Here is a 14528-nt window from a genome sequence, read left to right as displayed (position 1 = left end):
GTGTTTTCAATTACCTTTATGTTGATGTGACAAATAATTCCTTTGTGCAAACTGGAACCTGACTGTATTTCTCTCCTTACCATTTCTAATCTCTTTTTCCTTCATCATATCATCACCAAAATAATCACAATCATTATCATTCTTTCTGTTTCAGGTTTGGGAGTGGTTTATTGATACAAACAACTGATACAATAAACTCCCACTGATTATCTAGATTTACCAATTATCAACATTTTGCCATATTTGCTTTAGCATTTCTTTATTCTTCTTTTTGTGAAACACTTGAAAGTTGCAGACATCATGACACTTTCACCCTAAATACTTCGGTATGGGTCTCCTAAAAATAATACATTTTCATATATAGCCATTATGTCTTTATCACAACAAAGTCATTCAATATTGCCATAATATCGTCTAATATAGAATCCATATTCAGAATTTCCCAAGTGCCCCAAAATATTTTTGAAGCTATTTTTTGGTAGCTGTTTTATTGATTATTTTAAATTTAAGATCTGATTTAGATCATTCTAGAACACTCCCTTCTTCCACAATACTATTCTTGCATACGGATGTTCAAAGACCCAATTCAGCATCCAGTCTAACCCAAAATAAATTCATGGTTAGAACAGAGGAATGGCAGCACAGAGGCAACATGGGTTCAGATTCTTGCTTTGTTACCTCTTAGTTGTGTGGACACTGGGAAAATTACTTATCTGTGTTTGGGTGTCCTATAGTTCTGAAGGTCAGAAGTCCACTACTTTTTCTAATTGGGAATGGTAAGGAGACAAGGCTTTAACAAATTAAAATAATAGAGGCTTATAATAAAGGTGGTATGATGGTCTAGGTATGAATATCAGACAGGTTGCTTCATTGTAAAGGTTGCTATTTGAGCTGAATTTTAAAAGTAAGAGAGTAATTGACTTCCCTTTATCTTAAGTTGATTTTTAAATTTAGGTGACAATGAAGAAAAAGGGTGAAAACAACAAAAAAAGAAAGTCTGGGAAAGGTCTACTGGTACCAGTGCCCAATTTGTCCCAAGAACTCTAAGCTAGTTATTTTTTAGTAAAAAGAAACATAATCCACTTCCTTGTTCAGTTTCCAAAGATGATTTCAGAAACCAATGGGCAGCAAACTAGAGAAATTCCAAAAAGAAATAGCTAGCCACTGAAGATGAAGAAATGCTAAGTTGGTGTCTCTTTCCTCTCACTTCCAGAAGCAGATTCTGGGATAGCATTCTGAAATCCTGAGGATACAGATGTCTTTGAATCTCACATAGGAAGAACTGTCATAAGAGTTTTTTTTTTTTTTAAGTCTAAGTAAAAGCAAACTCTTCATAAAATAAGCTGACAAATGTTCATTGGGTATGGATTTTTTAAATCAAGTTTTCATTGCTCAGACTGTAATATTCAGGCCATAAAATATCTTTGAGAAAGGCCAACCTGTGACTAAAGTATTTTTGAATAAGGAATTAGAGGCTCAAATAACTGGCTCTTAAACTAAACTGAAGAGAGGTAGGTAAATTTTGTGGGAATGTTAGAAAAAATGTAAAGGCAAAAAGTAAGCAATTTAGGCTACATCAAAGAAATCTCATTGATTTCCCAAGTGAACACTGAAGTAGTGCCAAGGAAAAGTAGTGTCTCTCTCTCTCTCTGTCTCTTTCTCTCTCTCTCTCCCTCCTTACCTCGCTTCTTCCCTCTCTATCCCAACCTCACCCTCTAGCTGTACTACTTTTTTTTTAATGTAAAAAGTATGTTTTTATCGTTCATGTGATTTTAGTATTGTTTGATTTACTTGGTACAAATTGCAAAAATATTTCCATAAATTTCTTCAAAACAGCACTGTATTACATAAAACAAATTCAGTGTATTAGGGGGTACATTGTAGCCAATCAATACTGTTAGTGTTTTCAAACTGGTACTGGGGTTTGAATTCAGGGCCTACTGCTTGCTAGGCAGGCATCTTAACACTTGAGCCATGCTCCTAGACCCTTTTGGCTTTAGTTATTTTTCAGATAAGGTCTCACATATTTGCCTGGGCCAGCCTGGGCCAGCCTAGACCACAATCTTCCTACTTATTATGGCTTCTTAATGGCTGGAATGACGGGCATGTGTCACCATGCCTAGCTTTTTCTGTTTAGACAGGGACTCACTTACTTTTTTCCTGGATTAGCCTTGAACCTCAATCCTTCCGACCTCCACCTCCTGAGTAGCTGTGATTAGAGACCACCATGCCTGGCCATGAAAAGCAGTCTCTTAAAGCACAGAAAGGGGACTGTGACTGTAGCTCAGTGGTAGAGTGCTTAGGATGCTTGAGGGTTTTTTTTAAAAAAGTACATGAAGTATTTTTCTGTACTACTCTCTTTTGAGACAGAGAACACTATTTTTAGATAACCTAGTTAACCACAGGCCTGTTTTTTTGTTTTGTTTTTTTAATTTTTATTCTTTTATTATTCATATGTGCATACAAGGCTTGGGTCATTTCTCCCCCCTGCCCCCACCCCCTCCCTTACCACCCACTCCTCCCCCTCCCTCTCCTCCCCACCTCCCTCGATACCCGGCAGAAACTATTTTGCCCTTATCTCTAATTTTGTTGAAGAGAGAGTATAAGCAATAATAGGAAGGAACAAGGGCTTTTGCTAGTTGAGATAAGGATAGCTATACAGGGCATTGACTCACATTAATTTCCTGTGCGTGTGTGTTACCTTCTAGGTTAATTCTTTTTGATCTCACCTTTTCTCTAGTTCCTGGTCCCCTTTTCCTATTGGCCTCAGTTGCTTTAAGGTATCTGCTTTAGTTTCTCTGCGTTAAGGGCAACAAATGCTAGCTAGTTTTTTAGGTGTCTTACCTATCCTCACCCCTCCCTTGTGTGCTCTCGCTTTTATCATGTGCTCATAGTCCAATCCCCTTGTTGTGTTTGCCCTTGATCTAATGTCCGCATATGAGGGAGAACATACGATTTTTGGTCTTTTGGGCCAGGCTAACCTCACTCAGAATGATGTTCTCCAATTCCATCCATTTACCAGCGAATGATAACATTTCGTTCTTCTTCATGGCTGCATAAAATTCCATTGTGTATAGATACCACATTTTCTTAATCCATTCGTCAGTAGTGGGACATCTTGGCTGTTTCCATAACTTGGCTATTGTGAATAGTGCTGCAATAAACATGGGTGTGCAGGTGCCTCTGGAGTAATCTGTGCCACAGTCTTTTGGGTATATCCCCAAGTACCACAGCCCTGTTTAATGGATGTGAATGTGAGGTACAGACTTTGAAACGCAGTAGTAAACAAACAGTTCCCTCTCCCCTAACCTTAGGCCACTGAGGGAAAGAAAAAAGAATCCAGTCTATCTATTTCATTTGTTTCCATATTCAAAGAGAAGGGGGAACCACAGCAGTAAAGAATTGAAGATTAATTAATTAATTTCTCATTAAAATGTAGTAATAATTCATTCTTGTTGAAAATCACAAGAATTACAATTATTTGTGGGCAAAGATGCTCATAGATTTTTTAAACATCAAGTATTGTCTCTCAGATTGCAAAGTAGTTTTTTTTTTTTTTTTTTGGTGGGACTGGGGATTGAAGGGCTTCACACTTGGCAAAGCAGGTGTTCTACCACTTGAGCCACACCTCCAGTCCATTTTACTCTGATTATTTTGGAGATGGGGGTCTCACAAACCATTTTCCCAGGATGGTATTGAACTGTGATTCTCCCAATCTCGGCCTCCCAAATAGCTAGAATTATAGGTGTGAGCCTAGTACCTAGATCAAAGTAGAATACTATACATTATAAAAACAAGCTGAATTTAAGCATGTAGGACTCAGTAACTGTTAATCACTCATTTAATGTGTGTGGCACAGACTGTTAGTACTACCTAAATATTTTCCATTTCTTCCTTGATGAGAAAATATCTCTTATTTATTTTTTTAGTTGGATCAAGGGCTGATAACTAAAACCTACATTTCTTCATTTTTTGTTAATCAAATGTAGTTCTGCAACTAAGTTCTGGACAATTTAAACAGAAATATTAGTTGGAATTCTAACAGTCTATGGAACTGTCTCAATATAACAAAATATAAAGAAAAGTTATGAAATTATTGGTTAGTTGTTGACCTTGTGGAAGGGTTATCACAGCCTACTGATGGGTCTTAATTTACACTTTAGGGGATTATAATTACCTCTGGCCTGAGGCAAATGACCTAATTGGTCATTTAGAAAACTCCATTTGTACATCTGGCTAGTGAGAAAAGAGATTTATTCTTAGAAGTTTAAGTAAGAACCATGATTGGATGAATACAAAGAAGGCACTGAGGTTGCTTCTTGGAGTGACTCCATTCACTTTTATTGCTGCCATGTGATTCAGTCATTTAATACAGAGGTGATGGACTACTGGGATTTGAAATAATTTAATAGTGATATGTGCATATACCTGAAAGGCCATGTGTGCCACATTGCATATACTTGAAGCCAAACAGGGGGGTTGAAGTTTCTGTTTACCTAACTACTTATTACATACATATGCAGTTTTTAGAACCCAAAACAGCTATACGAGATATTGTGTACCTCATTTTTTTCACTTAATATATCTTGAACATCATTCCACATCAATATACACAAACTAGCTTCATTTTTTAATGGTCATACCGTTTTCCACTATGTGAATGTACCATTATTTATTTAATCCATCTTTTACTGATGAACATTCAAGATATGTCCAGTTTTTGCTATTTAAACAATGTTATAATAAACATCCTGATGTTTATTTAATTTCTCATTTGCATAAATATGTATCAAAACATTTTTATTATTATGATAGGTGAAAATGACATATTAGTATAGTTTTAATTTGTATTTCATATATTAGGAAATGTATGAAGCATCTTTTCATAGTTTGAATCATTTTTATTTTCTTTTTTATGGAATACCTGTTTATATTGTTTGTCCATACTATGGTGGCTGTCTTTTTCTTACTGATTTTTGGAGTTCTTCATAAGAATATACTTAAGAGAAAATAGCTCCTTGTTGTATGAATTTTCAGCAGAATTATTTTCTTCCATTTTGTTAGGCAATCCAAGGAGAGATGGGAAGAAACAGAATACTAGAAGATACATGTGTATGAAAAGATACAGAGAAGTGAGCAGGCTGTGAAATTTAGGGCCCAAAACTTTGTGAACTACATTGCACTATTATAGTATCATGGTTTTCAAATCATTGCTTGACACTCTATATACATATGGGCACAGATCAGTCTCACTGTTACTCAGTTATCCCTTCAAATCCCTCTTTATAAATTCCTACCAAGTCATTTATTCCTATATTATAACTATGACAATGTCACCCACTTCTATAAATTTTTTCAAAAGCTACCCACTGTTTGTAACAACAAAAATCTTTTGCTGACATTCATGGATTTTTATGATGACCCCTTTCTCCAGACATCTCTCTTTAGTCCTATCCTCAAATTGCTCTCTTATATAAATGTACCCTATATACCAAGTAAACAGGCCTATTTGCCTTCTTTAACATTTATATTTGAATAACTTGGCTGCTATTAAGGTAAGGATTCATTATTCTAAGATATATTCAAAACCAAGATCTTTCTAGTTACATTTCAGAGACAACAAAAAAGGAGGCATATACCATTAGTCAGTATCAGGCCTAGTCTGAAAATATGCTTGGTTTCAAATTCAAATTTGCTTGAGTCATTCAATGTTCATCTGTTAGTAAGCAAACTACCTCAAGGATGTTTCACATGTATTTCAAAGTTATTTTACATCTATACAGTTTTAATGATACCTTGTGAGGTATGTATTATACTCCAAAATCTTAAAAACAGAAATTGATGCTCAGAGAGCTTGAGTAACCTGGCTAATAGCACAATACTTATAACATCTATTAGTAATAACTGTAAATGGGATCTGAGCCAGAATTCAAACACTTTTTCTACCATACCTTTTTTTTTGTTTGTTTTCTTCTGTACTGGGGTTTAAACTCAGGGCCTCATACTTGCTAGGCAGGTACTGTACCATTTGAGCCACTCCACCATCCCCATACCTCTTATTTTTAAGCAAAAATGTTTAAGATTAGACACGAAACCAGGGAGAGGGCCCTTTGGGAGAAATGATGCAAAATATGGATTAAATTCATGGATGAGAAGGAGTCTTGCATTTGATATTCTAATTAATTTTATCAATACTGTTTTTCAAATATGGTTTAAAAAGATGATGAATAGCACTAAACTAGAATACATTCTAATTTAAAAAGTAATTATAGTATGGGTACTAAAGACTTTTACAATTTTAATTAGGCAGATCTGATAAGTAAGGTGTAGAATTAATGGCAAATTCTAAATGGTGCTAACAATATGCTGTATGACAGAAACATCTAATTATAGAACTGCATATTTGGTATGGTTGTGTTTATGCAAAACATTCAGGTTTTTGACTGATATATGTTTGTAGATTTTTAAAATCACTTTAAAAAGTAAACACATTAAATGTACCTGCATTATTATTTTTGTCTACATAAACATTACTTGTATAACGAGAATATATTTTTCTAAAACAGTTATATTAGCATCATACATGTGTAGGATGCTGGTCTAGCTGTCATGTAAAATTACTCTAAAAGACATTGCCTTGCCTTTAAGGAATTTAAATTGAAAAGATAACACAGACAAAATGAGCAAACTGGGCATATTTTCCAAAGCACCAAAAAAACACAAAGAAGTGTGTTTGCTTGGTTTTTTTTTTTTTTTTTTTTTGGATGATGGGGTATAAGGAACCCACTAGCTGTGGCCTCAGGTTTGTGTATTTATTTGTGTACTTATTTTTCTTAAAAAAAATTTACCACTGATGGCATTTAGATTTCTTTCAGCTTAATGCAGGAGAAATAGTACTATTTTAAAATGGGCTGATTTTAAAAAATAAATACAATAAAACTTGATAAATAATAAGCACTTTTAAAGTGAAGCACTCATTTTAGTGATGTGATTGTTGCAGGGTTTTTCAAAATTCCTTTCTGAAACTGTTCATATAGTTTACAAACTGAATGAAAAAAAGTTTTGTTATTTCACAAACATTTCTCAAATTTTTTCCAAACTGCTAACAGCACCTTCTATTTTAGCTGCAAGTGTTGGGTGCATTTACAGAGAGCATTCCATTGAATCCTCAAAGCAACCATATAAAGGAGATTTTTTTTTTATTACAAACAGGATCATTACTTGTTTGTGGCTATAGAACTATTAATTGGAAACTAAAAACTAAGTAATGACTTCCTTAAGTTATGCATATTTAGAAAAATTACTGAGTTTGAAGTCAAATCTAGGCACTGTAACAGGATTACTGATATCAAAGCCCAATCTCCCATGGGGATGCCTGGGAAAGAACAATCCTTTACACAGGAGATAAGTCTTGGCATTGGGATTTTTAGTGTTGCTGATTTTTAGTTACTATAAATGTCTGATCACCCTCTGGGGTATTTGGTGTTGTGTAGAAGAGAAGTGATCAGGGACAGTAGACATGAGAAAGAGGGAGGCTATCAGAAGAAAAACTCCCAGGGAATCATGGTATGGCCAGTGATAGCTCTTTCATGAACTTAATTAAAGAGGATAATCATTGGCCCTTTAGATAACCATTTTGTATTTAGATGAGGACAAAATACAACCTTCATTTAAAAAATATCTTTTAAGTACTAATTAATGCCAGGGAATCACAACCCCTTCCATGCCATGGCCCTTACTAATCTTTCCACCTTGTTCCTTGCAATGTAGCTCTTTGTGTAGCTTTTTTTTTCCTCCTCCAGTAACACAAACTGGTTGTAGTTCCCTCATTTTAATATTTCATTTCTGTTACTTTTCTCTTCCTTCTGTTAAGAATTCTGTTATTTCCCCAAGTATTTTTCATCTTTTTAAGACTGAGGTCAGAGCTGGGTCTGGTGACACATGCCTGAAATCTGAGGAAGGAAGATGACAAGTCTGAAGGCAGCCTGGGCTATTTAGGTCAGAGGTACTAAAAGATTCAGGTCAGAGGTACTTCCTATAGAAATCTTCCCCTGTACATCTAAGCTAGATGAGGCAACTCTCCTCATCATGTCTACAGCATAGTGTACTATATGGATCTTTTATATGGTCTTACCATCCTTGTTAGACTGAGTTTATCAAGGGCAGGAACCTCTATCCCAGATCCTTAGAGAGCACATAATTAATATTTATTGCTTTCAACTGGACAGGCATCATTCATAGTTAAGAGCAAGGAAGGAGGTCATAAAACTGATCTACACATTATCAAAAGTAAAATCTTTTTCATGACATACTTAAATACAAATCTAAGAATACCTGTTTCACTGAAGTTGGAGCTGTGCTTTGGACAGTATTGTAAATTCCTCAAGAAAAAGGCAGAAAGAACTCTCACTAACAAGTGCTCTCAAATGAAATCAGTTTGAAGCAGTTTTCATTAAGATGGATTGAATGTGGCATCGTGAGAAACACTTTATCAAATGTAGTGTTTTACTTAGTGATTAACTATATACCAGTTGATGAAGCTCCCCAAATCCTTTGTAATCCCACCACTCCAATAAACATTTAATGAGTATATAAGTTCAAAAAGCCTAGCAGAGGATTTAAACCTTCAATCTTGTTTTTATTTACTCTTGGAACTCAATTTCTCACTTCAAGTGAAGAAAGCTGGTGCTTGAGGTTCATCTGTTGCCCTGGTAAAATTAATGTGCCTCCCACAGCTTAAATTAAACATGTGATACTTAAAATGAAAGAGCTTTAGTGTCACAGTATCCGTCACACTTGCCTTAAAATGTTTGAACACTAGTAAACCATTTTCTTAAAAATGATTCATCCAGAAATTTAAAATAACATTGAATAAGATTTGACTTAACTCTCAAATGTGAAACCTGAAAAGTACAAATGAAGTTTGAAAATTAAATCCTATAGTACAGTAGGTAGCAAGAGAAACTGAAGTGCAGTGGTATAGTGTAAACCATATTTATCTGTATTTGAAATACTTGAGGTCTTTTACTATTTATCCCAATGTGTCTTTGAGCAGGTCACATGTTTTTCTGAGCACTTCTCTTTAAAATGGAAACATAAATACTAATGTCCCTATCTCATTGGTTTGTTATAGGGTTCAAATGAGATATATTCAGGAAAATGTTTTATAAACCACAGAGCATCATATAAATCTGAAGCAGCATCAATATTACTATATTGTACTTAACATAATTAAAAGGAGATACATATAACTTGTTTGATAACTGTAAGAAATGTAGCAGTTTAGACTGAATTTTGAATAATTTACTCATCATGGGGTTAAATTTTGCTTAAGTTTAGAGAAATGTAATAAACTATGCATAAACTGTTGATCTCTAAATTGGAAAAGGGAAATGAGGAAAGAAAGCCCTGAACAAGAAGAGGAAAATAAAGACATTTTAGCAGTCCAGAGAGGTTAGTGAATTTTGATATGGATTTAATAAGAAGCAAAACATTTAATTACATGAACCAATGATTTTCATGTGCCAAAACACCTAAACAATAATAAAAAGCAAACGATCAACTGTTTCACTAGAAATATTCAGGAGTTAATAAACAAGAGCTTATGCTCCTCTGGGGATTACCAGTATGAGTAAATCTAAATGCCATTTTACTGTACAAGATACTTAATAAAAGTTCTTTTGTCAGTAATACACTATATATTTAAGTATCTGCATTTAAGGTTAAATGTGTGAGGTATACACAGTATATCATATAGAAATTTTTGAAATCGGATTTTAAAAAAAAGTCTATGCCTATCTATTTGGGAGCTACAGTTTAAGTTAAGAAAGACTCTGACATGTTCTGGTTACTTCACCTGCTAGAAAGGAGAGACAATAATAAGTGATTCTATGATCATAGAATGAAAGATTCCATAATCATTAAAAATCCATTTATAATAAATTACTCAGCATTATTTACAAAGCATTTTTATTTTTGAGACAGGGTCAAGCTATGTAGCCCAGGCTAGCCTTGAACTTGTGATCCTTCTAACTCTACCTGAGTGCTGATATTATAGATGTGTACCACCACGTCTGCCTTTCAAACCATTCTTTAAAAAACCAGTGTTTTATCTCAATCTAATAAAGTGTTTAGACCTAATGCCCATTTTTTGGGAAATATGGGGACTGAGGAACAAGGTAAATGATATTACAAGGAAACAATCATACAAATCCAGAATTTGGAACAATCTATAAGTCATCTGGCTTGATTTCTTTACAAAGCAAATGTCATGGAATAAAAAGGGAGAGATGGTGCTTGCTTAAAAGAGATTTAAGACGTCTAACATTCAAATATCACTTGAGTGGACTGATACTGAATGGATTTTTGGCTCCAAAAAGTACAGCTAAAAAAAAGACTTCTGGGGACAATTGGTAAAGTTTGAGTATACACTGGACATTAAATAATATTTGTGAATTATTGTTAATTTTGTTTCATGTGATAACAGTATTGTGATTAAGCAGGAGAATCTCATTTTTGCAAAGTGCATGCTGAAGTTTTCGTGGGTAAAACATGACAATTTATTTTAAAAAATAATGAATATACAAATATCCTGAATGTTTTGTATGGTTTAAATTTTAATAACTTCAAGAGCTTAATTTCTATAAATATTACAAACCATTTGAAATCTTAATTATTTATATTTATTTTATGAGTTTTGAATAATCTTTGTATGTGTGATGCTGGGGATCAAATCCAAGGCTTCATGAATGCTAAGCATACATTCTACCACTAAGTTACATCCAAATTCCCGAATAATAAACTTTCAATTTATTTTCTGTTTCAGTCAACATCTGCATTTTTAACCAGTGAAAAACTGAAATAAAAATGTATTCATCAAGTTAACAAGCCAAAGTAGGTATGAAAGTGTAAATAATCAAATTTCAAATGCTGATCTTTTTCTGTTTATAGTTCCCTTTGACTTAGTATAGTCAAACTCTACTAAGTCCTTGAAACACATATGGCAAAAGTTTTCTTAATTATTGAATCTAGGTGTAGGGAATTTAGATATTTATTACACTATTCTTTATGCTTTTTCTGTATTGAAATTTTTTATAATAAAAAGTTAAGAGAGCTGGTGGAATGGCTCAAGTGGTAGAGCGCCTGTATAGCAAGTGTGAGGTCATGAGTTCAAACTCCAGTACAGCCAAAAAAAAAAGGGAGAAAGTTAAAAGAAATATTAGAAACAGCCATTAAAAGGACTGGTCTACTAGTCTATGGGTACACAATGGTTTGTTTCTTAACCTACATATTAAACTGTCAGTAAGAGCTCAAAGTTGATTATTAATTATCTTGGAAGTCAATTTTTGTTAGCATATATTAATACTATGAGGGGTTGTCATGGTGATAATTCCATAGATATGTACTGTGTATTTTGGACAAGTTCATTCCCACTATTATATTTTCTTAGCCCTTATCCTTCTCTTGTCCCCTGCTCAAACAGTAGTTGGTGGATTTCATTCTGCTATTTTCATATTTTTAAGATTTGTGCTAAGATGAATTTTTCTTAGGCTGGGTACAATGGCATGCATGCCTGAAACCCAGGTACTCAGAAGACAGAAAACAGGAGGATTGTAGTTCAAGCCCAACCCAGACAAAAAGTGGGATGTTATCTCAACAAACAAGCCAGGTATGAAGATTGTGACCCAAGGCCTTCCATGATGAAAATCTTAAGACAGTATCAGAAAAATAACTGAAGCAAAAAGCACAAGGTTCTCGCTTCAAACTCTAGTACCCAAAAACATTGTTATTTTTTTTTAAATCTTAAGAGGCATGCCTTCACTGTTCTCAAAATTCTATGCCTCTTTAAAATTATAAGTTTTCCCCCTTGTGCCATTTACACTCTATTCCTTCCTCTTTTTTCCCCACTCATTAAATATGCTTTGAGTATTTACTATATTCAGGGATGTAAAGGACATAGTTCCTGCCCAAAGAAAATCAAATCTGTAAAGACATATATAGAAAGGATAATTCTATATATGTAACAATATAACAATGTGTCAAGTGTAACAATAAGAGAAGAGCAGAGGGTCTAACCGGAAAGTATTAAAGGGGTGGGTGTGGCTGCCGTAACAGAACTGGAAGAGCAAGGTCAGATTTAGTCTCAGAGGAAGAGTAAAAGTCCTCCAAGTAAATAGCAGGACAAAAGGCATTACTGGCAGTGGGGAAAATGAAAGAGTAGAATTAAAATACATATAGCACACTATTGCTAGATCTGGAGGGTTTGTATATAGTGAGAGGCTTTCTTTCTGCATCACTATATGGTGGAAGACATTAGATGGCAAGACAGCACAAAGAAGGCAGGAAGAGAAAGGGAAGGAAGGAAGAGAGGGAGAAAGTAAGAAGGACTAGAAGTGGGGGAGAGAAGAAGGAGAGAAAGGCGAGGGAGGGAGAAAAAGGAGATAGAGGAAGGAAGAAAAGGGGGAGAAAGAGAATATGAATGTGATCTTGTTAAGCAAAGACACAGAATATATGAAAGACCCAAATGTATGTATAGGATCTGGTACTGAAGTTTCAGACATCTTTGAATGTATTGGAATGCATCTCCCATACATAAAGGAGGACTACTGTACTACTGCTCTGAATATACATTTTGGGAAAAGACTGATTCTCTATCAAGAAATTACAATTGGGCTGGCAAAGTGGCTCAAGTGGTATTGCTCATGAGATCCTGAGTTCAACCCCCAAGTACTATCCCCCACCAATAAAAAGGGAAGAAAAGAAAAGAAATTACCATTGATATTACTGAAAGGAATATAAATATAGCCTTATTGCTTATAAGCATGACTCTCCGCTCCAAAATTAAAAAAAAAAAAAAAAAATTCCTGCTTCAGAGCTTGACAGGGCCTTCTGCAAAAGCCAGAGGGAGCCTTCCCCTCTGAAACGGGCATCTTGGTGAAGATTAGGTTGGAAGATGAACCAGAAATAAAATCAAGTCTTCAATCTCAAAACAAAACCAGAAAACATTAAACACCCATTAGACACTGCAAGAGACTTTGTGGTAAGCCTATGGGGTGCATTTTTTAAATCAGGAAAGGTAAGATTACACTTACATCTCGGGCTTTCACGTAGAAGGCCTCTTGAAAAGCAGCTTCTAATGAGCCAATAAAAAATACAGGATGGCAGTCACCATATCTATAGGAAAAATTGACTCTGTTAGTTAAGATACATTTCAAATTCACAAGTCTAATCAATAACTTTTAATTAAATGTTGGGGCTAATATCTAGTCAGACTAAACATTAAGACATTTCTTCAAAAGCTTGGAAATGAGCTTCATTAGCATTTTAGAAAACTTGCTGGCCTATACTAATATATTAGAACACTAGAATTTTAAGTGGAACTATGAATTGGATTTAATAAGTGGTATGAAACCATGCCATTTATAAGGAATAATTCCCCGTTACTCACTTGCTTAGCTTTAACTTCCCACTTTATTTCAAAACTCCAACACAGAGGCAGAAAGTGGTTTCTTGTAAAGTTTTCATATTACGTATGATGTGGAAAAATAACTCTAAAGAGAAATATCACTTACACCACATACAGGTTATAGTTAAACACCTCAACAAAGACTCTCAATGCATTTTTTACGAGTCTTAAAAGAAGAAATGCTAAAGAATTCCAAAATAAAAATTAAAAGAAAAAGAGTCACATTAAAAAAAATTATATGTATTTGTAGTACTGGGATTTGGATTCAGGGTCTCTTGCTTGCTAGGCAGGCACTCAACCTCTTGAGTCACACCCTTAGTCCTTTTCATTTTAATTATTTTTCAGCTAGGGTCTCAGATTTGCCCAGGCAGCTGCAGACTGTGATCCTCCTCCCTAAGGGCTACTGTATGACTAGGAATACAGACATGCACCACTACACAGGGCTTATTGGCTGAAATGGAGTCTCACTAACTTATTTTGCCTAGGCTGGCCTACAGCCACAATATTCCCAATCACCACCTTCTACAACTTACTATTACTTTACAGGGTTTTTTTTTTTTTTTTGTCTGCCCTAGAATATACTAAAAATTAGTATCCTAGTCTTATGGGAAATACTATCCAGATGTTTAATTAGTGCTCAATTATTAAATTTATATAAAGATACAGAGATAAGTTGGATACCTCTCTGAAGTGGCATAAGTGGTTTACTAGTTATCTCACATTAAAAATACGTGTTTCCCTATGAGGATTATACAAATTGATAAATATATCCTTTGATACTTCAGGAAATTAAAAAAAATCTATAATTAAAATTGCCCCAGAAAAATCATAGTAGCATAAGAGAACATCAATTTCATATAGTTAATGTCCTAACCCTACCTTGAAGAAAACTCTGCTGTAAATTGTAATAAGGCATCTCCTTCATTTTCTGCGTTTTCTGGCACTAAAAAACAAACAAAAGGAAAAACAAAAACAAAAACAAAAAAAACAAATAGACACAAAAAACAAACCACATAACATCTAATCCCACATATAAGAAATATATTTAATCAATAAAGAGGAA

At 34.4% G+C, this 14528-nt stretch overlaps 1 protein-coding gene across 3 annotated transcripts in view; it reads right to left on the bottom strand.

Annotated features, from left to right (window-relative positions):
* Faf1 (Fas associated factor 1) overlaps nt 1-14528 on the bottom strand; it is a 410583-nt gene that overhangs the window by 114805 nt on the left and 281250 nt on the right. For 2 of the 3 annotated variants that reach the window (XM_074080173.1, XM_074080174.1), the window contains 2 exons: nt 14345-14408; nt 13092-13173 (listed from right to left, as the gene is read on the bottom strand). The exons of the other annotated variant lie outside the window; for it this stretch is intronic. In XM_074080173.1, coding sequence (XP_073936274.1) covers nt 13092-13173; nt 14345-14408 — 146 coding nt within the window. The remainder of the gene's footprint in view (nt 1-13091; nt 13174-14344; nt 14409-14528) is intronic. 3 annotated transcript variants of the gene reach the window in all.

The sequence above is a fragment of the Castor canadensis genome, chromosome 7, assembly GCF_047511655.1.
Source record: "Castor canadensis chromosome 7, mCasCan1.hap1v2, whole genome shotgun sequence".
NCBI lineage: Eukaryota > Metazoa > Chordata > Mammalia > Rodentia > Castoridae > Castor > Castor canadensis.
Note: the sequence above shows the minus strand (reverse complement) of the source record. Positions and strands in the feature narration are given on the sequence as shown.